This window comes from Barbus barbus, assembly GCF_936440315.1.
Source record: "Barbus barbus genome assembly, chromosome: 7".
In the NCBI taxonomy this organism is placed as follows: Eukaryota; Metazoa; Chordata; class Actinopteri; order Cypriniformes; family Cyprinidae; genus Barbus; species Barbus barbus.
In genome coordinates, this window is record NC_136735.1 from 38394315 (window position 1) to 38420770 (window position 26456).

The 26456-nt window shown below is 38.6% G+C and overlaps 2 protein-coding genes across 2 annotated transcripts; both read left to right on the forward strand.

The window, feature by feature from the left end:
- Nucleotides 1–25: 25 nt before the first annotated feature.
- f7i (coagulation factor VIIi) lies at nt 26–11701 on the forward strand (the record flags this gene model as incomplete). The annotated part of the gene is made up of 9 exons (XM_079421507.1): nt 26–113; nt 1456–1520; nt 1606–1630; nt 7860–7973; nt 8054–8191; nt 9241–9344; nt 9419–9539; nt 10269–10676; nt 11482–11701. The coding sequence occupies 9 exons, from the start codon at nt 26–28 to the stop codon at nt 11676–11678; spliced, it is 1260 nt and encodes a 419-aa protein (XP_079277633.1). The 3' UTR covers nt 11679–11701.
- Nucleotides 11702–13393: 1692 nt separating this feature from the next.
- Nucleotides 13394–22612, forward strand: f10 (coagulation factor X). Its single transcript, XM_079420654.1, has 8 exons — nt 13394–13531; nt 13751–13911; nt 15084–15108; nt 15198–15311; nt 15401–15532; nt 15600–15874; nt 16804–16921; nt 21174–22612. The coding sequence occupies exons 1-8, from the start codon at nt 13471–13473 to the stop codon at nt 21791–21793; spliced, it is 1506 nt and encodes a 501-aa protein (XP_079276780.1). The 5' UTR covers nt 13394–13470; the 3' UTR covers nt 21794–22612.
- Nucleotides 22613–26456: the final 3844 nt, after the last annotated feature.

Below are 26456 nucleotides of genomic sequence, written 5' to 3' on the forward strand. Positions count from 1 at the left end.
TAGTGCGCATATGCGTTCTTTGAGCATGTGTATGCACTGGAGCGCATCAGAAACACTTGTGCACTCTGCAGACTTCTTGCTACGGCTTCGCAAGGCCCAAAGACTACCTCACAGTAGAGAAGCCCAAAAACAGTTCTCCCCTTCTCAGCTTGCTTGAGAAGCCCAGCTACATTTGCCCGTATCTCACCACTAACGCTTGGATTCTGCTGCAGTGTAAATAGTGTTTCCAAAAGTGGGCCATAGGCATGGCAAATCCTTGATATTGCGTTGTCCTCACACACCACCACAGCCCAAGAATGTTACACACAACATCTTCATCACCAAAAAAAGACTGGTACATGTTTTAGCGTTTGGCTGACTCTGATGACTCTGCACAAAGTTGAGTGCATCTGCTACTAGACACACATCCTGTGCTACCTCTTGCAGCGCCAGGTCAAGAGCATGGTTGCAGCAGTGTACATATAATGAACCAGGGCAAACCTTCTTAAGTCGTGCTTGAACTCCAGAGACTCGACCAGACATGTTACTGGCCCCATCAAATCAGTAGCCTTGGAGTTTTTCTAAAGGAAGCTTCAGTTGATAGAAGATGTCCTTAATGCAAAGAAAAAGGGTTTCAGATGTTGTGTCAGGTGGATTATAAAATCCCAAAAATACACTCTGCTGGGAAAGGTTTGGATCCACATAGTACAAATGACAAGAGAACTGCTCAGATGACGTAGTGTCCGTTGTTCCGTCAGAGGTCAGCCCGTAGTAATGAGAGGCAGATGCCGCAGCTACTATCTTGCACTGAATAGCATGTGCAAAGAGTTCAAGCATTTCATCTTGCAGTTTTTCTGACATCCAATTGTCCTTTCTGAGCAGCCACTCGCGGGCTGCGGGTAGTGAATATGTGCGTTCCAGCATAAGTTTCCATAACACTCCGTCACGATGGGAGTGACCTCTCAGAGGTAGCCCTTCACAGGCTAAACATTTGATTGACCTGAAAGCCAGCTCCAGAACCATCCGAGCTGTTCTTTTGTTCTTTTGCCACACTGTAAAAAATGAATCATGGGTCTTGTAATTTTCATTAAAAAAATTAAGGTGATACTTTAAAATAGTGTGTATATTTCATTAAAGAAATTGTGATTCAGTGTTGTGTAGAAAATATTGAGGACTTTTTACTAATAAGTGAAGTGACATTCAGCCAAGTATGGTGACCCATACTCGGAATTTCTCAAAACTCGACCTTTGGATCACGAGTCCAACTCTCTAACCATTAGGCCACGACTTCCCCTATAATAAAACCAAGAGATGTGTTTTCCTCATTTTTTTTAAAGGAATCTTCAGCAGTTTTGAGGCTTGAATTGAGGAACTGATTAAACTAAAAAAAAAAAAAGGAAAGAAGGCTACCTGTTTATTTGAAGAGAATTAGCTCAATTTTGCAGTTTTATTTTAGAGGTGATTGTTAGTTCCCAGCATGCATCGAAGAAATCTGCGACTATGAGGAAGCGCGCGAAGTGTTCAAGGACGACACCAAGACGGTGGCACTCATCGTTTTATTACTTATTTTATGCTATTTTAATTTTTGAGTTAATGTTTGTGAATTTGTTTCCTTCTATTTTGCAGAAACAGTTTTGGTTGAGTTACTCCGGTAAGTTTATTTCCCAACTGTAAAAAATGTCAATGTTTTTTTTTTTTTTTTTTTTTTTTTTTTCATAAGTCCATTCGAACAGGAGCTTTTCGAACTCGATTAGTTCTCCGCAAGAGAGGCATATCAGTCTTTGGTACAGATAATTCGAATTCAGGAATTTGTTCTGCAGAATTAAACATACCTGGAGATAGCATTTCATGACATTGCAGATCAACAGGGGGCATGTCACAAGACTGCAGTTCTGCAGACAGGGTTGTCTCATCAACAAGAGGACACTTCTCTGCAGTCCTAAGCAAGCTCTGTCGATTTCTCCGCAATGTCTGTCCATCTTCTGTTTGAACCAGATATGATCTTGGGTTTACCTCTTTTAGGACTGTAGCTTTCTTTTTCCATCCAGTAGGCTCCGCAATTCTAACTGTATCTCGTTCAGAAAGAGGTTTCAGATGTCGAGCTCCCTTGTCATAATATTCTTTCTGCTTCTTTTTAAGATGTTGCATCTCTTTCAATGATAGACTGTTGTTTTCTGTTTTCAGGGATACTTTTGGCAGTGTATCACGCAGTTTTCGGTTCATCAATAACTCACCAGGAGATAATCCACAACTGAGTGGAGAAGAACGGTAACTCAGAAGAGACAGATTTATATCAGACCTGCTTGCTGCGGCTTTTTTCATAAGTCTTTTTACAATTTGTACCCCTTTTTCTGCTTTACCATTTGCCTTTGGATAAAATGGGCTTGAAGTAGTATGTTTAAAACCATACTGTTCCGCAAACAGTTTGAATTCACAACTAGTGTACTGAGGACCATTGTCACTTTGCACAATATGAGGAATTCCGTGCCTTGCAAAGATGCTTTTCATGCGTTGAATCAGGTCATTCGATGTTATGTGATGGAGCTGTTCAACTTCAGGATAATTGGAATAATAATCGATAACCACCAGATAATCCTTACCATTCAACTGGAAAAGATCAGTTCCTACTTTTTGCCACGGTTCAGTAGGATGAGCAGCTATCATCATAGGTTCTTTGGCCAGTTTATAATGATGACTTAGACAGACGTCACACTGATTGATGTATTTCTCAATGTGCACATTAATTCCAGGCCAGAAAACAGCTTGTCTAGCTCTTCTCTTGCATTTTTCAATACCAAGATGTCCCTCATGAATTCTACGAAGCATGTCGTGGCGCATTGATACTGGAATGACAATTCTGTTAATTCTCAACAGCATGCCCTCAACCACACTCAGTTCTGCCCTTAAAGGAAAGTACTGTGGACACTTGCCTTTGATCCATCCATGTTGAAGGTGTGCAATAACCCTCTGCAATTCAGCGTCCTTTGCAGTTTCCTCTGCGATCAGCTTTAACATCTCATCTGAAACTGGTAACGCTGAATACACCATACTCACATGTCTCTCAACTTCGTCCATTTTGCTGATCTCCGAAGCTACTGGTGCTCGAGACAGTGCATCAGCCACAATGATATACTTTCCAGGTGTATAGACTAGATTCAGATCATATCTCTGTAATTTCATCATCATACGTTGAATTCGGGGTGACATATCATTTAAGTTCTTTTGAATGATGGAGATTAATGGTTTATGATCTGTCTCCACTATAAAAGTAGGTAATCCATAGACATATCCATGAAATTTTTCACAGCCAAATACTAAACCCAAAGTCTCCTTCTCTATTTGTGAATATCGTCTTTCAGTCTCTGTCATAGATCGAGAAGCATAGGCCACAGGTCTCCAGGAATCCTCAAAGGCCTGAAGAAGTACCGCCCCCAATCCATCCTGAGAGGCATCTGTAGAAATCTTAGTTGGTCGTGTGTGATTAAAAAAAACAAGGACAGGTTCAGTAGTAAGAGACTCCTTTAACTGCTTCCATTCTTGATCATGTACTGAAGTCCAGACAAACTCCTGATCATTTTGTAACAACTTTCTCATATGGGTAGTTTTAGCTGACAAATTTGGCAAAAATTTTCCCAGGAAGTTCACCATTCCCAAAGCACGCAGAATTCCCTTCTTATCTATAGGTGGAGGCATATCAAGGAGGGCTTGCACTTTTGCGGGATGTGGCTCCACCCCTTTTGCAGACAGCTTGTCCCCTAAGAACGTGATCTCTGTGACTCCAAATTGGCACTTTTTCTGATTGAGCTTTAAATCATGTGCTCGAACTCTTTCCATCACTTTTACTAATCGCTGATTATGTTGTTGAATGGTGGACCCCCACACCACAATATCATCAATATATACTCGAACACCCTCTAGACCTTCAATAAGGGTTTCCATGGCTCGATGAAAAATCTCAGGAGCTGATTTGATTCCAAAAGGAAGTCGAAGAAAACAATATCGCCCAAAGGGAGTATTAAATGTACAATACTGGCTACTCTCAGAATCCAATCGGATCTGCCAGAATCCTTGAGATGCATCTAATTTGCTAAAAAACTTAGCTCCTGACATGTCACTAATGATCTCTTCACGAGTAGGTATCTGGTAATGTTCTCTTTTGATGCTATCATTAAGGTCTTTAGGATCTAAGCACACTCTTAAGTCACCATTAGGCTTCTTCACACAAGTTATAGAATTTACCCAGTCAGTAGGTTGATCAATCCGTTGGATTACTCCTGATTGGGTCATGCGATCCAATTCCTTTTTCAAGGCCTCACGCAGAGGTGCAGGGACCCGCCGAGGAGCATGTATGACTGGAGAAGCATCATCTTTCAATTGTATTTTATAGGTAAATGGCAGTGTGCCTTGACCTTCAAAAACATCTGGAAATTGTTTGACAATGTCAGTTATATTGTCACATACAGGCTGTAAGACTACGGTTTCCTTGTTGACTTGATACACTCTTTTAACCAAATGAAGGTCCTCACACGCTTTATCTCCTAAAAGAGATTCATGACCATTGGGAACTACAACAAACATCAAACTCTTCATCTTTCCTTTTACTTGTATGTTTAGTCTGCATATTCCTCGTGTTTCAATTGGTTGTCCATTATAGGCTCTGAGGGGAACTGTACGTTTTTTAATTAGAGGTTTTTCTTTCAGTGCTTTCACATCTCTGATGTTAATTAAATTAACTTTTGCACCCGTATCTAATTTAAAGGGTACTACGGTCCCATTCGCTACAAGAGGAACAATCCACAGCGAAGACTTGACTGAATCATCACTTGATACACACGTTGCAGCATCCAGATTTACTTTCTCTTCAGAAACCATGTTCACATAAAATGAGTCGCTCAAATCACTGTCATCTGCCTCCTCCACTAAATGCACTTTATTTTCCCTCTTCATGTCTTTTGAAAAACACATTTTTGCAAAGTGGTTGGGGCCATTACACTTAGAACATCTTTTTCCGAAAGCTGGGCACTGTCTGAACTTATGTTTGGTCCCACAGCGCTTGCATGAGAATGTTTCATTGTCATTATCTCTGAAACCTCTTGTATCATTGTCTCTGAAACCTCGTGTGTTACCTCTTCTCTTGTCTCTGAAGGAAATGGCATCAACTTCTACACTCTGAAATGACATAGCGGCTGTATTAGTCCCATCAAACTGCTTCACTTGCTGTCTCGCTACTTCACTGGATTGGCACAATTTGACAGCATAATCCAAGGTGAGTTCTGATTCTCGTAACAATCTTTCTCTCAGTTTCTTCTCATAGATACCAAAAACAATCTGATCACGAATCATTGAATCTCTCAATTCATTAAAGTTACAAGTCTTTGCCTTTATCTTGAGATCAGTCAGAAAGTAATCAAAAGCCTCTCCTTCATGCTGCACACGTGTTCTGAATACATATCGTTCATATGTCTCGTTCTTCCTTGACAAACAATGAGCATCAAATTTTTCCAGTACCTTATCCAGTTTCTTCTTGTCTGCCTCTTCATCAAAATTAAAGGTGTTATAGACCTCCACGGCATCAGCTCCAGCAATGGTAAGTAACAGGGCGATTTTTCTTTCATCCACCGCCGCTTTCTGTCCAATAGCAACAACATACAACTCAAACTGCTGTTTAAAAGTCCTCCAATGTGCATCAACATTTCCACACAACTTCAACGATCCCGGTGGTTTAATGGCATCCATTGGGTTTCTCGGACCCCACTCCTGGTACCATGTATTGTTCCAGATACAACAAATAAAGATAAAAAGAATAGATGGTACTGGCGTCTTTATTCCATGTGGCACACAAAGCATGTCTCCATTACAACCTCTTCCTCTGGAGAGTGCACTTCATCTTATACCCTACATTACTGCCACCTACAGGCTTAAATCAGTACTCATCACAATAGATACTCATTACAGTTTATGTGTAAAATTAAATGTGACCCGCAATAAAAGTAGCCTCGCAGTTCAGTCCGTTCTTATTATAAAACCATAGTCATAAAATAGCCTAAATCTTTCAGAATGGACCTTTTTCACATTTCCGGGTTTCCCAGCCGTCAGTGTTAACTTCAAGAGCAGTGATTGGCAGAGCACCACAAACATCTTTTTGCTTTTTTTATGCAAAGGTGAAATAATACAAAGTGTTATAAATGTACATACATTTTTTAAAAATCTAAATATAAAAAACTTTCAAGGATTTACGAAGCTAATGACCGCTAAACGCATCATCACAGACTTGTGAAAAGGGTCCGTGGACATAGTATTTATTATTTTTACGAGTAGTATTTTAATGACAGTGGTAACGATATTAAATGACTACAGTAAGGCACGTTCACATCAAGGAGATACCTGTAATGACGAAACGGCTAAAATGCTGTATTATTCATGCCAGGCCAGTAGTTGGCGATGTCACTTTGTAAAAACGTTGCGCCTGTAAGAATAGCTATAAACTAAACACGCAATACCCCTCGCTGAACCCCTTTTTCAAAAGTTTGCGTTTTCCGTCCCCCAAAACACCATTGTCTTATAAATGAATGGCTAGAATGCACTTTTCTGTTTTTAGTTGATAAAGGTGTTTTGTACATGTTTGCGCTCTTTAAAGTCAGATGAATTCTGATTGGCTGTCAGTGTTTTTATTGTTAATCAGCTGGAAAAAATGCTTTGGAAATGATTCCAACGATATCAGTTTTTCGATGATGATTTTTTTTTTTTTTTTCTGCTTTGTTGTTATCATCGTAGTTTATGTTTTGTGAACTTCAACATTCTCATAGAATTAGAACAATTATAAAAAATGTGAGTTATTATTATCATTATAGATATTGTTCTTGGTGAAGGCGGGCCTTTACTGTAATAAATTTGTTTGTTTTAACTGAGTTTAGGTTGAACATTTTCTTTAAATATACACTACCAGTCAAAAGTTTCTGAACAGTAATATTTTTTATGTTTTTAAAGAATTCTCTCCTGCTCACCAAACCTGCATTTATTTGATCCAAAGTGAAAAATAAGTTAAATATTTTTATTAATAACTGTTTTCTATTTGAAATATATAATATATTCCTGTGATTTCAAAGCTGAATTTTTAGCATCATTACTCCAGTCACATGATCTCTCAGAAATAATTCTAATATTCTGATTTGCTGCTTAGAAAAAACATTTATTATTATTATTATGTTGAAAACAGTAGAATTTTTCAGGTTTCTTTGATGAATAGAAAGTTCAGAGGAACAGCATTTATCTGAAATAGAAATCTTTTGTAACATTTGAAATGTCTTTATCATCATCATCTTTTGATCAATTTAAAGCATTCTTGCAAAATAAAAGTATTAATTTCTATAATTACTTTCCAGAAAAAAAATCATAGCGTCTCCAAGCTTTTGTATGGTATAGAGTATAATGTTACAAAAGCTTTTTATTTCAGATAAATGCTGATCTTTGGATCTTTCTATTCATTAAAGAATCCTGAAAAAAATTACTCAACTGTTTTAAATATTGATAATAATAATCATAAAAATAAATGTTTTTGAACAGCAAATCAGCAATATTAGAATGATTTCTGAAGGATCATGTGATGTAATGATGCTGAAAATTTAGCTTTGTTTACAGGAATAAATTACATTTTAACATTATTCAAAGAGAAACATTTACGTATTTTAAATAGTAAAAATATTTCAAAATTTTCCTGTTTTTGCTGTATTTTGGATCAAATAAATGCAGGCTTGGTGAACAGAAGGGACTTCTTTAAAAAACATTAAAAATCTTACTGTTCAAAAACTTTTGACTGGTAGTGTAGGTGTTGTCATGTCAGTGCTCACTTAAGTTTGTGCACGTCAATATTTATAAATAAGATAAGGAGCCCTGCTTGACCAATCCATGCAAGAACAATGGCACATGCATCTATCTGGCCAACACCTACTACTGCCTGTGTCCAGAGGGCTTCGAGGGCAAATACTGTGAGAAGGGTATGTGAACGTCACATGTGAAACACCAGCAGTGTGATCTTTGGAGAAACCTCATATAGCGTTGTTGGTTTGGCTGGTAGGGTTTGAGGAGACGCTAAAGTGTCAGTATGTGAACGGAGGCTGCGAACAGTTCTGCGATGATTCTGGACCCAGACGCAAATGCAGCTGCGCCGCAGGATACGCACTAGGGGCTGATGGGATTTCTTGTGTTGCTGAAGGTGAGAAGAGTCCTGCGTTTATGAACTGGAGAATAAAATCAGACTAAAACTTTACAGACCTTCAGATCTCTCCAAACTAACAAAGGGCCAGATTTACTAAACAGGGCAAATTAGCGTTAGAGTGCAAGCCCATAAAAGTGGGATAATTCTGTGTGTGATTTACTGAAAATGCACACATTAAAGAACACAGACGCAACATCTCATTTCCATAATGACCAGCGCAATCTACCAGTAATTTGACGAGCGCAGAAGTTAGTAAATCACATTGCATGATTCATTTTAATACTCTCCTCCCATAAATTTTGTGTCTGAAAGGGAAACTCCTACAAATGCATATTCAATAAGGTCAGGCGCAAAAATAACTGTGTCCACGCCTTTTCAGCGCTAATTCTTCACTGTGCGTCTTTAGTAAATCCTGACACTGTGTCCTAATTACACGCAACGCCACAAGATTCCAGCTACAAGCAATTTGGCTGTAATCTAATTCATAAATATTAAATATTTTACCATTATTAAACTGTATACTGAGTCATGGATACCATCTTTGTCATGGAAAACACTTTGCATTAAGTTAGCAGTTTTAACGTATATTTTTGCTTTAACTTATTTTCAAGATCTGAGATAAATGATCTATTATTGATTATAAATGTCACTCAATATGATACTCAAACTCACATTAGACACTTTGAATAACATTGAATAAAGCACAGTGATCTGTATTATAACTGTGTCATAATTTGTATGTTGTTGTTCCAGCCACGACGTCACAGAAATAGAAACCGTTTCTAAAATAGAAATTTCTCACGTCGCAGCTAGTTAGGACAAAAACTCAGATTAACATGGAAAAGATACCTTTTATTGCGTGTCGCAGCGTTGCATCGCGTCACGTAACACGGTGTGGCAGTACTATTTTAATGCCAAAAGACAGTTTGCACTGGTGCATATAAAACATTCAAACTCTAACAGGCTAGCTTTTGTCGAGCCAATGTTCCACATTTCTCTTGCCAAACTTTCCTTTTCTAATGCAAATGTTTTGTTTTCCTCTGCAGTCGAATATCCGTGTGGAAAGGTTCCACTTCAGAAAAACACTGTTCATTCCCAAAAACAGATTGTGGGTGGAATTCACTGTCCCAGAGGTCACTGTCCTTGGCAGGTAACTGTAAATGTGTACGTCGTATCGCAGCATCATGAGAGCGAGCGACTGAAGGATTGCATTATTTGTTTCAGGTGTTGATAGATTATAATGGCGCGAGTCTGTGTGGAGCAGCTCTTCTGGACAATAACTGGGTCGTAACCGCTGCTCACTGCGTTCATCAGAAGGACATGACGCGTTTGAAGGTTATCACAGGTATCTGAAGTGTTTCGGTCATTGTGGGTGGTAAAGTCAAATTTAAATAAAGTCACATTTATTCATGTTGGGGAAATATACTTTTACAAGCAATGCATTACAATACTGTGTTAAAACAGTAACTGATTACATTACTAATTACTTTTCATGGGAAGCAATGCGTTGCCAATGAGCTCAACATTCAAGTATATGACTAGTGCTTGCTGTAGCTATTTGCAATTTGTAGAAACCCTCCAACTTCCCCAGCTCCACCTGTATAGATCTGCTACGAGGTGATTCATGTATGCTATGGGGGTTATTTTATGTATGTTACATTTGCAGCAGCAGTATTTCTTACATACTCACAGCAGCATGTTGTGGATGTATTGGCAGTAACGAGTCTCCGTACTTGCTCTGCAGCAGCAGTAGCAGATCTATTCCACCAAGACCAAATACATTAACATTGTCATGTACATTACCATGCCAATCCCTCCGAGAGTTGTCATGACAGAACTTATAATGTGTTACTTATAATGCGTTACCCCCAACACTGCATTTAATTCTATAGCATTTAATACAATACAGAGTGTTTCAAAGCAGCACCACAGAAAATAACAGTGTTGCAAATTCAGCAATTGTAAAGAAAGACTTTAATTTCAGCTGTGAAGCAGCTCTTCAGAAGACTATAGTGTCTTTATTCAGCTGTAGTTTTGTTTCCGGTCTTGATGCAGTGAGTTGGTTTGTCCTCAGGTGATCATGACCTGGATGTGATGGACGGCTCGGAGGAGGCGTATGATGTTGCTCGTGTTGTCATCCATGAGAGCTACGACCCTGTGTCACTGGATAGCGACTTGGCCCTCCTACAGCTGCGTGGAGAAGCCAAGCGCTCCGTGTACGCTGTGCCCGTTTGCCTACCAATGCCACAGCTGGCACAAAACGAGCTCATGGCCATCCGTTTCCACACGCTCAGCGGATGGGGCAAGCGAACCGCAGGGGACAACATCCACCCCTCCAAAGGCCTTGAAGCCCCTTCATCCTCCACACTGCAGTGGCTAGCCGTCCCTCTGATGCCCACAGCGCAGTGTGTAGAGAAGAGCGGCATCAACATCACAGCAAACATGTTCTGCGCGGGTTACGCCGAGGGCGGCCAGGAGTCCTGTCACTCAAAAAAATTATTCATTCTATGAACTCAATTTAATTGAGGGCAGGATTTCCATCCAATAAATATGTGTAGCCCCAACTCATAAAAAACTAATTAATGCGATGAAATGTAATTGAGTTGGGCCAACTCAATTTTATCAAATATAGTGTAAATGAAATTGATACATTGAAGTGATTTTTTTTTATTTTATTTTTTTTATTCTTGTTGAACTAAAACGTTTAACTGGAAAATAAATTATCAGGCAGACATCCTTCTACACTCAAAAAAAAAAAGAAAGATTTGTTGGATTTACTTAACTTTAGGCATTAGCATAAGCTGGTATTGTTTCATCCATGGCATGCCCATAGTTGTTTTTTTTATTATTAAAACAACTTTGCTTCATGTTAGGAGGTCCTCCACTCAAGCACATGCTCTACACTTTACTACAATGGTAACCCCTCAAAACAATAACATACCAGAAACTCTTTTAAATACAAACATAAAAGAGCATTAAACATTAACAAGTCTCCCAATTTTATCATCTGAATAAAAAAATGCCTAAAATAACATTTTATTTCAAGATTTACTCTGCTTATCCAGCCCTGTGCAAAGCATGATGGGGAGGGGAAATCCACTTCCTAGTTACACAAGTAAAATCATTTGTTATTTCAAAATGAAAATATTGAGTTGAGCCAAAACGTAACTGTTTCAAGTCAGTTTAACACAATGCAATTGTATAAATGGGAAACTTAACATATTGGTGTTAAATGAAAATTATTTTTTAAAATAAACTGAACAGTGTTGGATAATCATTTTTTTGAGTGAGAGGACATGACGGCAGTCCGCTGGTCACCCGCTATGAGGGAACATCCTTCCTGACGGGCGTCATGTCGTGGTGTAAAGGCTGCAATCAGCCGGGTTACTATGGGATTTACACCAAAGTGGCCAACTTCTTGAAATGGCTTGAGGTGGTTATGAAAACCCCTGGATCTCCAGTTGAGCCGACTGCTCGCGATTAATGTCTGTAATGAGCTTTGAAATAAAACACTTACTCTGAGTTTGTGCTTTTGTTATTCATGCTTCTGATCTTCATGTGTGTTGGTTTTAGGGTTCATTTTGGTGTGTTTGAAGGACATTTAGGCAGTCATTAACTGAAACAGCATTGATTTTCTTGTGCAGATGTTGCTAATCATACACCAGACATGACCCTGTGTAGGGTCAGATGTTAGACATTCTGTACGTTTTGTGTAAATTATATTAGTCTGATAAAACACAGATAAGTGACCTTGGAGCACAAAACCAGACATAAGGGTCAATTTTTTCGAAAATTTGATTTATATAACATCTGAAAGCTGAATAAATAATCTTTCCATTGATGTATGGTTTGTTATGATCGGACAATATTTGTCTGAGATACAACTATCTGAAAATCTGGAATCTGAGGGAGCAAAAAAATCTAAATATTGAGAAAATCTCCTTTAAAGTTGTTCAAATGAAGTTCTTAGCAATGCATATTACTAATCAGAAATTAAGTTTTGATATATTTATGGTAGGAAATTTACTAAATATCTTCATGGAACATGATCTTAATATCCTAATGATTTTTGTCATAAAAGAGAAATGTATAATCTTGATCCATACAATGTATTGTTGGCTATTTCTACAAATATACCTGTGCTACTGATGACTGCTTTTGTGTTCCAGGATCAATATATAAAGTTTAGATATTCCAATAAAAGAGAGTTAAAGAGGTCATGACACAAAAAATCAAATTTGTTTCATAGCTTAAAATGTCCTCCTCATTAAACAAATCATTTAATCAAGCTCCAAAAACGGCTGGGCAAAAATATTTGCATAAACACGCCTCCAGAGCAAGACATCAACGAATAGTCTTCTTCTCAGCATAGGCCCCGCCCACTTTAACACTTGATCATGCTGAATGCGAGTGTTGCATCGCGTCAAAAGCAAATATAAATCACAATCACTGCGCTATCTTGTCTACACTGGATACAGTTACAGATAAGAGTCTGTCGTCTGTCGTTGATACTGTTTCCTATCCAGTGACATAAGCCAATCATAACAAGCCTTAAAGGACCCGCCCCTTAAAACAGGTCGTTTTAGACAGAGGGTCAGAATGAGGGTTGAAAAGAATCATTTTTCCACATATTTATTTGTTTTTTGTGCTAAAAACTTTATTGAAATCATAAGTAAACCTCAAGGAACATATTAAAATAATAATAAAAAAAAATCTATGTTATGACCTCTTTAACAGCCCATCTTCATCTCTGTGACCTCAAAGAGGACCGAACGTTGTGATCAAACTATTGACTAAACAGATGTTCACCATTTATCACCATTGCATTATTACCAGCCCTTAAAGAGCATTCGCTTGTGGTATTCCTCCATGTAAGTCTCTTTGGATAAAGGCATCTGCTCAATTGATAAATGTAATGGCATTAGTATTAGACTCTTCATGAATCCCTTACATACATGAGCACTCATTTGAGTCTTCTGTACTATATTCATGTTGTGTGTGAGAAACAGAGCTGAGCTACTCCCTGATCATCTTCGGCTTGGCTGCTGCTCTCGAATCTCTGTGTTTGTGTAGAGAACATCAAATGAACTCATCGGAGAGTTCCATGAGCTCTGAACTGAAATATCCCACGTGTCTTGAGTGTAAACGCTGGTGATTTTCACTCCTCCCCCTGTTCCTGTCTCTCTCTCCCTTCCTCCCAGCGCTCAGTTCATTGACCTTCTGTCTGTTTTCTGACGATCCTCTAATGTGAAAGAGCTGGACGCTGATAAACCACAATGTCTTGGGTCTTCTGGAATTTTCTCTGCTTGTTTCTAATACACTGTGTGAGCTCAGAAGGTGAGTGCTTCGTCTCGACCGAACAGACTACAGCTTCAGAATGACTCGTATTTCTCTTTATCTGACCTAAAGGTTTGTTGTTTAAGGCCTAATCAATGTCAGAGTGAGTTTGAGCGTGCTAATGATCAGGTTTGGTTTATTTCTCAACACTCGGCTCTTCTGCTGCTATCAGGAGGGAGGCTTTGATGATGATGATGATGATGGCATGTGTTTCTCCAGTCTTCCTCCACAGTCAAGATGCCAGTCAGGTCTTGAGCCGGCGCCGGCGTGCCAACACCATGTTCGAGGAGCTAAAGAAGGGAAACATGGAGCGTGAGTGCGTTGAGGAGCGTTGCAGTTATGAGGAGGCCAGAGAAATCTTCGAGGATGTTAAAAAGACGGTCGGTGGTTTGTTTGTTTGTTTATGTTTAAAGATTTCATTGGAAACGTTCAGGAAATCATGTGTACCACCTCAGGCCCAAAATACCAGAGTCATAAGGACCGCAGACATTAGCCATGTTCACTCCACCTACTCTTGTGCAATGTTTGTGATTTTGCATGCTGGATGTAAATGCCAAGATACACATTAAAGTTGTGCATAAAAAATAATTATGTGCTCAAATGAGTTTGATCATTCCTGTATCTATTAAGAAAAAATGCACGATAACTACAATGGAAACAGTGAATTAATTCCTCAATGTGCATCAAAAAAGTCATGTGAATTTGCCTCAACAGATCATGTTACTGGATAACTGAACAAACCATCGCGCCGATCTCATCACACACCATCTTAAATATTGTTTTAATAATTCTGAAATGCCTGAGCCAAAGTCCTTCATCGAAATGATTTGGTACAAACACCTGCGTAACTGTCTCGCACGATTGTGCTTCCAAACATCAGGCGACTAACGCAAGATAACACAACAGAGTTTGTTACTGCGTTTCATCTGGCACAAGTCATTTATTATAATGTGGAAAAAAGAGCCACAGGTTCCCCTGTTGCACCAATTAAAATGTTTGTTATTGATATTTTGGGCCAGTTTCCATTGTGAACATGTGGGATGGAAATGGTGTTTTATTCAAAATTCAGTATTCTAATTTTGTGCACAAGTTAAATTCATAACTTTGGATGGAAACATAGCTAGTGATCGACACGATTACCTCAGTATTCACTGTTTATAACGCATCCCCTTACAATTTGAGTAATACCAAGTTTCAGAGTGTCTTACAAATATTAATAATCAATGATAACCAATTCTTTTTCGAAACATGTTTTGTGCTGAAATGTCACAGCCAACAGCTTGCAACTATTATCAGTGTGAATTTCTCCATAACAGAGTTGAACTATTGAACTTGACGTAGCTAATATAGATACAATGAAACATGTTCAGGCTGTATGAGAAACTTAGTTCTGTTTGAACCATTTAATGAAAATGAGATTTTATGCTATAATAAGCACATGTGAAAGAAAGCATGGGGTCTAAGGTCTATTCCAATGAGAACAAACATCAAAATAAATGCAGTTCAAAAGTGTTAATTTCATCTGATGGATGTGTGTTGTGTTTTCCCTCAGGATGAGTTCTGGCACAAGTATTTTGGTGAGTCTGCAATGATCCTTGGGTTCAGCTTGGCTTTAGTGGTGAAGTAAGTCTTGATACGAGTGCTTGTGTGTTTGGTGTTTGTTCAGATGGAGACGCGTGTTTGTCCCACCCGTGTCTTAACGGCGGCGAGTGTAAAGATGCGATCGGGCCGTACACGTGTTTCTGTCAGCAAGGCTTTAATGGCTACAACTGTGAGATCGGTAAAGAGCCGCATGATGTTCAGTAATAACACAACAGACCGTCAGTCGATCAGCAGCGCTGAGTTTCTCTCCTGTGTGTCTCGCTGCAGTTATTCCTGCGCTCTGTGAGGGCGAAAATGGAGGCTGCGATCATTTCTGCAAGGTGGAGAAGAATAACGTCGCCTGTTCATGCGCTAAAGGCTACGAGCTGGCCAATAACGGGAAGTCGTGTCTGTCTCAAGGTAAATGATGTTTTGACTTCAAGCGAGATGTTTATCCGTCCTCAGTTTAAACTCCTTTTGGTTTCAGATCCTTTCAAATGTGGCGTGGTCCTTCCGCAGAAGACCAGAAGCATCTTAAACCACATACACATCAACAACACCGAGAATGAAGAGGAGACCACCGCTGAGCCTGTCGTAGACGCCACAAACCCTCCTGGCAATGAGACGAACAGCATGTTTGGCCTCTTCGAGCAGGAGATTGAGCATCAGGTGGAGGAGGAACCCGTTCACCCTGAGTCCTCCGGGGGAGACCAGAGAATCGTGAACGGAGCGGAGTGTCCTCCTGGAGACTGTCCATGGCAGGTAGACCCAAAAGAGACATTTCACCCAAAAAAATCTGTCATTAATTACTCACCCTCTTGTCGTTCCAAACCTGTAAGACCTTCGTTCATCTTCGGAACATAAATTAAGATATTTTTGATGAATTCCGAGAGCTCTCTGATCCTACATAGACAGCAAGGATCCTCATACGATCAAGGATGCTGTCACCCTATAGCACCATTTTGGAGAGTATCATATGTGTAAACAACGTATGCAATGTATGTACACGGATACGCTGTTTACGTTCAGATCAAAGCGTAAACAACGTAGAAAACGTATCCATGTGGGGCAGCTGACACAGAACAACATATGTTGTTTACGTAAGTGATACTCTCCAAAATGGTGAAATTTTGTTTTCTTTGAGTACAAAAAGTATTCTCGTAGCTTCGTAAAATTACGGTTGAACCCCTGATGTCACATGGACTATTTTAATTATGTCCTTGCTACGTTTCTGAGCCTTGATTGTGGTAATTACATTGCTGTCTATGGAGGTTCAGAGAGCTCTCGGAATTCATCAAAAATATCTTAATTTTTGTTCTGAAGATGAGCGAAGGTCTTATGGGTGGTGATGGCGCAGTGGATAAGACACATGCCTTTGGTGTGAGAGATCCGGGTTCGAATCCACTGTGAGACACCAATGTGTCCCTGAGCAAGACACTTAACCCCTAGTTGCTCCAGAGGCGTGCGACCTCTGACATATATAGCAATTGTAAGTCGCTTTGGATAAAAGCGTCAGCTAAATGAATAAATGTAAATGTAATGGGTTTGGAACAACATTAAGGCGAGTAATTAATGACAGAATTTTCATTTTTGGGTGAACTGCCCGTTTAAGCTCTTCTTCAGCATGAAACTTTACATTGGAGACATGAAATAAGTCCGTTTGAGCGTGTTGATGTTGGATCTTCTCTCAGGCTCTTCTCATCAACGAAGACAACATGGGCTTCTGCGGCGGCACCATCCTAAACGAGTACTTCGTCCTGTCGGCCGCTCACTGCATGAATCAGTCGCTCTCCACCCGGGTGGTTGTAGGTACGACTTTTTATTTGAGCATCAGGAAATGCTGTCGTGACCCTTTATTTAAAATTTTCATTTGTGAAATATTTTCATGCACATTTTAAAAAATTTGATCCACAAAAAAGCTGATTGATATGCATCAAATAAACAACAGTAAATCTCCATGATCCACCATTGTTTATAACATGTTATTGCTCAGATATTGCTCTTTCATATCAGTATATTTTATAGTGTTCTCATAAGGGTTATTATAGTTGACTAAAACTAGTATTTTTTTACTTGAAATAAAATAAACTTTGACAAAAAAAACCTTGAACTTATATTATTTCAGCTAGCTGCCATGGCAACATTTCATTCAGTTTAACATTGATTGTACAAAAAGGAGCAGGCTAGAATTAAAAAAACAAAAAAAAACATTAATAAAAACTAAAGATAATAATATTAATAATGATAAAAATGGCAAAAGCACAAAAAAACGATCAAATACAAACAAATGAATATTAAAATATTAATAAAAACTATAATAGTATTTCTCTGATACTAAAATAACACTTTTTTTTCATTTATCAAACAGACAAAAAGAAATAAAGCAGCTCAGATCATTGGATGAGAAATGTAGTTTCATATGGAGATCTCTGAATTTTGATTTATTGCAAATCTGAGCACATTTTGAAACAAGACTGGGATCTGAGACGATGCCAATCCTGAACCAACATATAAAACTACCAAATTTTGCTATAAGTTTAATCGCAACACATAATAATTTCTGTTAATGTTGATCATCAATTCCGCCATGACCGCTCAGACTGCGGTCGCATTGCAAAACAATATCAGATTAGGACCACTTATGGAAGTGGCACAAATCTGAATAGAAAAGATCAGCTTCCACGCGGTTTGTGTTGTTCATACGGTCATGATGAAATCTCAAAATTACAAACCTCCATTATTGTGATCAGTGCTTTATTTGGACTCGTGACTCTTGCTTTTCATCAAGTGAATTCTCTTTCAGTGCTTACAATAGGTGTTTCCATATAAACGCTCATGCATTAATAAAGAAAGAGATGTTTTAAAGTTAAATTGGAGTAGATTACTTTTTGTTAAGTTGTAATAAAGTTGAGAAATGATAATAAAAATCGTTGAAGTTGATCTTTCATTACTGATGTAAATGTTCTGTTTCACAAATGCAAAGATACTGTGGCAAAATATACAGACAGATTTAGACATCAGCACTCATAAACAATGGTGACAATCATCAAACTAATTCAGATAAACAGATCAGCTGCAATGCATGCTGGGAGTCATGGTTGTGTTTTGTACTTTGTTGATACCCAGCATGCATTTCAGCATAAAATTTTCTTTTGTTGATTGAATTTCATACACTTATTCTTGATGTCTAACTGATTCTGCAATTTTTTGGTATTTTCTGTTAATTCATAGAAGTGTGAAAGCCGTACAACTGCTTAATCTCACACTGTAGTATCACAATTATTCACACATAAAAAACACAACACACTTGTGAACAATTATTTCAATAACCTGATTACAGTCACCATCAACTGATCCCAGTGGATCTTAGTTTCCATTGCCTCAACAAATGCGTTTTAGCACATTGTTACAAGAGACAATGAAAACCTAACATTAAAGTACAAAGAGTCAAGAGGCCAACTAAAGCAAACACTGATCACAATAATGGTGGTTTGTTGAAAATTTTACTTTTTATTACTAAATGTATTACTTTTTTCAAGTAACTAGTAAAGTAATGCATTACTTTTTAATTTAGAAAGAAATGTCTGAGTTACTTTTTCAAATAAGTATCTCCAGTTCCTGTGTTTCTGATGTATTGAGTGACAGCTCTGGTGTTGAGAGAAATCAGGAGAGAGCGTTGTGTGTGAACATGATCTTACTGTAGTTCTAGACTAAATATCATCATGATCTTACTGTAGTTCTAGACTAAATATCTACATGATCTTACTGTAGTTCTAGACTAAATATCAACATGATCTTACTGTAGTTCTAGACTAAATATCAACATGATCTTACTGTAGTTCTAGACTAAATATCTACATGATCTTACTGTAGTTCTAGACTAAATATCTACATGATCTTACTGTAGTTCTAGACTAAATATCATCATGATCTTACTGTAGTTCTAGGCTAAATATCAACATGATCTTACTGTAGTTCTAGACTAAATATCTACATGATCTTACTGTAGTTCTAGACTAAATATCTACATGATCTTACTGTAGTTCTAGACTAAATATCTACATGATCTTACTGTAGTTCTAGACTAAATATCATCATGATCTTACTGTAGTTCTAGGCTAAATATCAACATGATCTTACTGTAGATCTAGACTAAATATCAACATGATCTTACTGTAGTTCTAGACTAAATATCTCCATGATCTTATTGTAGTTCTAGACTAAATATCTACATGATCTTACTGTAGTTCTAGACTAAATATCTACATGATCTTACTGTAGATCTAGACTAAATATCAACATGATCTTACTGTAGATCTAGACTAAATATCAACATGATCTTACTGTAGTTCTAGACTAAATATCTGCATGATCTTATTGTAGTTCTAGACTAAATATCTACATGATCTTACTGTAGTTCTAGACTAAATATCTACATGATCTTACTGTAGTTCTAGACTAAATATCAACATGATCTTACTGTAGTTCTAGACTAAATATCAACATGATCTTACTGTAGATCTAGACTAAATATCAACATGATCTTACTGTAGTTCTAGACTAAATATCTACATGATCTTACTGTAGTTCTAGACTAAATATCAACATGATCTTACTGTAGATCTAGACTAAATATCAACATGATCTTACTGTAGTTCTAGACTAAATATCTACATGATCTTACTGTAGTTCTAGACTAAATATCAACATGATCTTACTGTAGTTCTAGACTAAATATCAACATGATCTTACTGTAGTTCTAGACTAAATATCATCATGATCTTACTGTAGTTCTAGACTAAATATCTACATGATCTTACTGTAGTTCTAGACTATCTAGACTAAATATCAACATGATCTTACTGTAGATCTAGACTAAATATCAACATGATCTTACTGTAGTTCTAGACTAAATATCTACATGATCTTACTGTAGTTCTAGACTAAATATCATCATGATCTTACTGTAGTTCTAGACTAAATATCTACATGATCTTACTGTAGTTCTAGACTATCTAGACTAAATATCAACATGATCTTACTGTAGTTCTAGACTAAATATCAACATGATCTTACTGTAGTTCTAGACTAAATATCATCATGATCTTACTGTAGATCTAGACTAAATATCATCATGATCTTACTGTAGATCTAGACTAAATATCATCACGATCTTACTGTAGATCTAGACTAAATATCATCACGATCTTACTGTAGTTCTAGACTAAATATCTACATGATCTTACTGTAGTTCTAGACTAAATATCAACATGATCTTACTGTAGTTCTAGACTAAATATCTACATGATCTTACTGTAGATCTAGACTAAATATCATCATGATCTTACTGTAGTTCTAGACTAAATATCTACATGATCTTACTGTAGTTCTAGACTAAATATCTACATGATCTTACTGTAGTTCTAGACTATCTAGACTAAATATCAACATGATCTTACTGTAGATCTAGACTAAATATCAACATGATCTTACTGTAGTTCTAGACTAAATATCTACATGATCTTACTGTAGTTCTAGACTAAATATCTACATGATCTTACTGTAGTTCTAGACTAAATATCAACATGATCTTACTGTAGTTCTAGACTAAATATCTACATGATCTTACTGTAGTTCTAGACTAAATATCTACATGATCTTACTGTAGTTCTAGACTAAATATCAACATGATCTTACTGTAGTTCTAGACTAAATATCAACATGATCTTACTGTAGTTCTAGACTAAATATCTACATGATCTTACTGTAGTTCTAGACTAAATATCTACATGTATTTACTTATCTCACCTGCACTAAAACACATTCAGTGTTCCTCAAAATCAATAAAACAGTCAAATACAAACTCAGAATATTATACAAACCTGCAATAATTAAATATGTTAAATAAGACAAATATAATTTATTTAATCCCATTTTATTAACCAACACGTGAGATTACTCTCAGGAGAAACATCACAAGCGTGTTCGGTGAAAGTGTCCATCTGGGAGAAACAATAGAGATGTTAAAGAGATCTCACTCCTGTTTGTGTCTTCCTGTCAGGTGAGTTTGACACGCTGGTCAACGAGGGTCATGAGGTCACGCACGATGTAGACGAGATTCTGATTCACAAGAACTACATGGCTGAGACGTACCACAACGACATCGCCCTCATCAAGCTCAGGAAGCCCATCAGATTCAGCAGATTCATCATCCCTGCCTGCCTTCCGGAGCGCGACTTCGCCGAGCGTGTGTTGATGAGCCAGGATGACGGGCTGGTGAGCGGCTTCGGCCGTGTGCGCGAGGGCGGCCTCCAGTCTACCGTCCTGCAGAAGCTGACCGTGCCGTACGTTGACCGCGCTAAGTGCATCGAGTCCAGCAAGTTTAAGATCTCCACCCGCATGTTCTGCGCCGGATACGATCAGGAGGAGAAGGATGCGTGTCAGGGCGATAGCGGCGGGCCGCATGTGACGCGCTACAAAAGCACGTGGTTTGTGACGGGCGTGGTGAGCTGGGGTGAAGGGTGCGCCCGAAAGGGCAAGTACGGCATCTACACACAGGTCTCCAAATACATCTCGTGGATCCATAACACCATGGCCAAAGTCATGCCGCAGATGGAAGCGCCTATAAAACCCAAAGCAAAGCGGGAGCTGCTTCGGAAGACACCCGTACGCAGAGTCTGATGTCTTACTGTCTTAATTTGTGTTGATTCATCAATGACATTATTCTGTTTTCTTTCATAATCTTTTATACGCATGTGACCACAAAAACAGTCATAAGGGTCAATTTTTACCAAATATTGTATTTGGTACCCTGGACCACAAAACCTTGAGTCTTAAGTGTCAATTTTTCGAAAATAAGATTTCTACATCATCTGAAATCTGAATAAATAATCTTTCCATTAATGTATGGTTTGTTATGATAGGACAATATTTGGCTGAGATACAACTATTTGAAAATCTGGAATCTGAGGGTGTAAAAAAATCTAAATATTGAGAAAATCACCTTTAAAGTTGTTCAAATGAAGTTCTTAGCAATGCATATTACTAATCAAAAATGAAGTTTCAATATATTTACAGTTGGAAATTTACAAAATATCTTTGTCATAAAAGAGAAATGTATAATTTTGACCCATACAATGTATTGTTGGCTATTGCTACAAATATACCTGTGCTACTCATGACTGCTTTTGTGCTCCAGGGACACATATAATAATGGTGCATTCAAATCATGTCAGATCGTTTTTATGAACGCCACCATATTGTAAACTCAAAACGTTCTTAAGCCTCGAGTTAAGAGCATTAGTGAGAGAATATCTATGCGATGGATGTAGTATCTGTATTGATGGTAAATCTGGTAAAATTATTACAATTTCATATATCTTGTCATTTAAAGTTGCATGTATATAATAACATTGTATTGTACAATTACGACAGAAAATTATATTACTATTTTAATATTTGAATTTACAAAACTTCATAAATTGAATAAAAACTTAAAACACACTTAACATGTTTTTTTTATCATGTTACAGAAGTAGAGATTTTTAAAAATCTGAGTTTTATATAGAATTGTACATCGACCAAAGTGACTTGAACGCACCTGATGTCATAATTACGACTTACTAACTCGTAAATACGCATGTTCCAGGAGGACTTGAACACGCTATAAATCACTCCAGTTATGAACAATCTAATCAAATTCTCACTGATAAAATAATGTTATTTCTAGTTACATACTTTTCGCTCTGAAATACATTATTGAGGTCAAATGGTTTGTCAGTGTTGTCATCCAAATTAGATGCTTCACAGTTTTAATGAGTTGAAAACTGCTCCCAGGAACGAAGTTCGTTGGCTGGGGGACAGAGAGCTCCCAGGCATTCTAAGTGGCTGAGGAGAAAGGATTGTGAGATAGTAGCTCGTCCTCCAACTGAGCCAAAATGAGCCAAATGACAGCCTTTTCTATCAATCTGCCTAAAAAGATCAAACTGCTCAGAAGAGGGGTACTGATGATCCTTATGTGTAAAAACACTGGCAGATCAAAAAGGCTGCACGCATTCTCTGAGATCCGCTCATAGAAGGCGGCAAGCCGCGAGAGAAGCAGGGCGAGACACAGGCTCTCGCGCTGACAGATCAAAGAGCTGCATGGAGAGTGAAACGCGGGGGCTGTGCCGCTGTAAATTCACTCAGGCTTGAACGCTCAAACCCGTGAGTCCACTGTTTCTTAATTCTCCGAGGTAACTGGGAGAGGAGAAACGTGAGAGCAAGGGAGGCGGGGTCACCTTCATTGAAGAAAGGGAGCCGTAAGCGCAGCAAGGACAGACTGATGCTTTCATAGCTCAGCCTTGCAAGTTCACCATTCCTTTCTCCAAGGTGACTGGGAGAAGAGAAACGTGAGTGTGGGGCCGCCACAGCAGCATTGTAAGATCCGCATAGAAGGATTGAGCCACTCAATGTAATGAGGGCCGCTAATCCTCATGTGTTAACACACGCTGGCAGATCAAAGTGAGCATGCGGGATAAGACAGCGTGCAATCACTCAAGCCTGATCGCTCAGCCTTGCAAGTTCACCATTCCTTTCTCCGAGGTGACTGGGAGAAGAGAAACATGAAAGTGGGGAAGGCGGGGCTGCCTTATAGAGAATACGCGAGTGAATCAGGGACGGCTTTCAGCGACAGCAGTCTGTCTGTGTGAGTGTAGCTTCAGCGACGCACACACAAATGCAAAGCTGTCAACGATAGATCAGAGTGCTGCGGGAAGAGTGAGCACACAAGCTCTTGATCTGGCATGGGATCCTTCAAACCCGGTTACTCAGCTCCGTGGCTCTACTGTTTCATTCTCCAAGCTTTGCTGAGAGAGGAGAAACAGGAGAGCGGAGCTGCCTTCATTGAAGAAGCTCATACAGGCGACGCGCTCACTGCCCTTCTGCATCATGCAGGAATCCCTGCGCGAGCCACACTCACAGTGCAACATTTGCAACAATTTTCTCTTTAGAAATTTGCTTTTAGAACTCACCAGAAAGCCACTGGGGACGAGCTGAGAGCTGCGCGGGCGCTGAAAGTGGCTCGGGCTCGAAGCGCGGAGCGAGAACAGCAGAGCGGCGCAGATCACTGAATCAGCTTGTATCCGCAGCGAGGCACGTCAGTGGCGAACGGCTTCAAGTCCTGAGGTCAGCAAAAGGAAGATTGTCGTCGCTGAAGGAGCATTGATCTGAAATCCTATGGCGAAGTGACCGGTTATATAGTCAATAGTCAATATTATTTGTATAGCACTTTTAATAATGCAAATTGTGTCAAAGCAGCTTTACATCGGCTTGATATAGAGCTGGGTGGTTTTATAGCAGCTTTACAGTATTTAGACGGGGAAATAGTGTCATTCTCCTCTGGCCAGAGTAAATCAGCAGTTTAAATCTAGACTAAAGCAGAGTCAGATTGTGCAAAGGACTCATCTGGTTCCTGTGGTCTTGTCCCGATGGCCGTCTTGGAGACAGGGTCTTCACTGGGGATCAGTCTCTGGGGCTCATCTAGGTGTCCTGCTGTAGAGGTCATCTCTAGGTGCTGATCCACCATCTGATCTGGATACAGTCTGGATCTGGGTGGCTACGGTGACCTCGGAATAAGAAAGAAACAGACTAATATTAGCGTAGATGCCATTCTTCTAACAATGTAACAAGTACATCAGGTGTTTTGGGGAGTGTTCCCGGTTCAGGTTGACCTAATTAATGCAGCCTAACAATCCTTTAACGGATTTCAATTATAGAAATGCGATAGTGTATTATGTGTAAACCAGGTTAAAGAGATGTGTCTTTAATCTAGATTTAAACTGACAGAGTGTGTCTGCTTCCCGAACAGTGTTAGGTAGATTGTTCCAGAGTTTGGGCGCTAAATAGGAAAACTATCTCCCGTCTGCAGTTGATTTTGATATTCTAGGTATTATCAAACAGCCAGAGTTTTGAGAACGCAGCGGATGTGAAGGACTATAATGTGATAAGAGCTCACTCAAATACTGAGGTGCCAAACCATTCAGGGCTTTATAGGTAATTAGCAAGATCTTAAAATCTATACGATGTTTAATAGGGAGCCAGTGCAGTGCTGACAGAACCGGGCTAATGTGGTCATACTTCCTGGTTCTAGTAAGAACTCTAGCTGCTGCATTTTGAACCAGCTGTAGTTTGTTTATTAAACGTGCAGAACAACCACCCAATAAATAGTGTCAATAGTGTTAAACGTGGCGCTAAGATCCAGTAGCACTAATAGAGAGATACAACCACGATCAGATGATAGAAGCAGGTCATTTGTAACTCTAATGAGAGCAGTCTCAGTACTATGATATTGTCTAAAACCTGACTGGAAATCCTCACAGATATCATTTTTCTCTAAGAAGGAATATAGTTGTGATGATACTACCTTTTCTAATATCTTTGACAGAAAAGGGAGATTCGAGATCGGTCTGAAGTTAATTAATTCTTTGGGGACAAGTTGTGGTTTTTAATGAGAGGCTTAATAACAGCCAGTTTGAAGGTTTTTGGGACATATCCTAATGACAGTGATGAATTAATAATATTCAGAAGAGGATCTATTACTTCTGGAAGCAGCTCTTTTAGGAGCTTAGATGGAACAGGGTCTAAAATACAGGTCGTTGGTTTAGATGATTTAACAAGTTAACAATTCTTCCTCTCCTATAGTAGAGAATGAGTGGAATTGTTCCTCAGGGGATCTATAGTGCACTATCTGATGCGATACTGTGGCTGACAGCTGCATTGTTACAATTGTATCTCTAATAGTTTCGATCTTGGAAGTAAAGTAGTTCATAAAGTCATTACTACTGTGCTGCTGGGTAATGTCTGCACCTGCTGATGTTATATTTTTAGTTAATTTAGCAACTCTATTAAATAAATACTTGGGGTTGTGTTTGTTTTCTTCTAAAAGAGACGTTAAATAAGCAGATCTAGCAGTTTTGAATGCTTTTCTGTAGGATAGGGTACTTTCCTGCCAAGCAATATGAAATACCTCTAGTTTTGTTTTTCTCCAGCTGCGCTCCATTTTCTGGCTGCTCTCTTTAGGGCCCGAGTGTGCTCATTATACCACGGTGTTGGACTCTTTTCCTTAATCCTCCTTAAGCGTAAAGGAGCAACCGCATCTAAAGTGCTAGAAAAGTGAGAGTCAATAGTTTCTGTTACATCATCAAGTTGTTCTGAGCTGTTGGATATGCTGAGGAATTGAGATAAATCAGGAAGATTATTTATAAAGTAGTCTTTTGTGGTAGAAGTGATGGTTCTACTATATTTGTAACAAGGAGTTGGCTTTACAGCTTTAGCTAAATGGAACATACATGAAACTAGATAATGA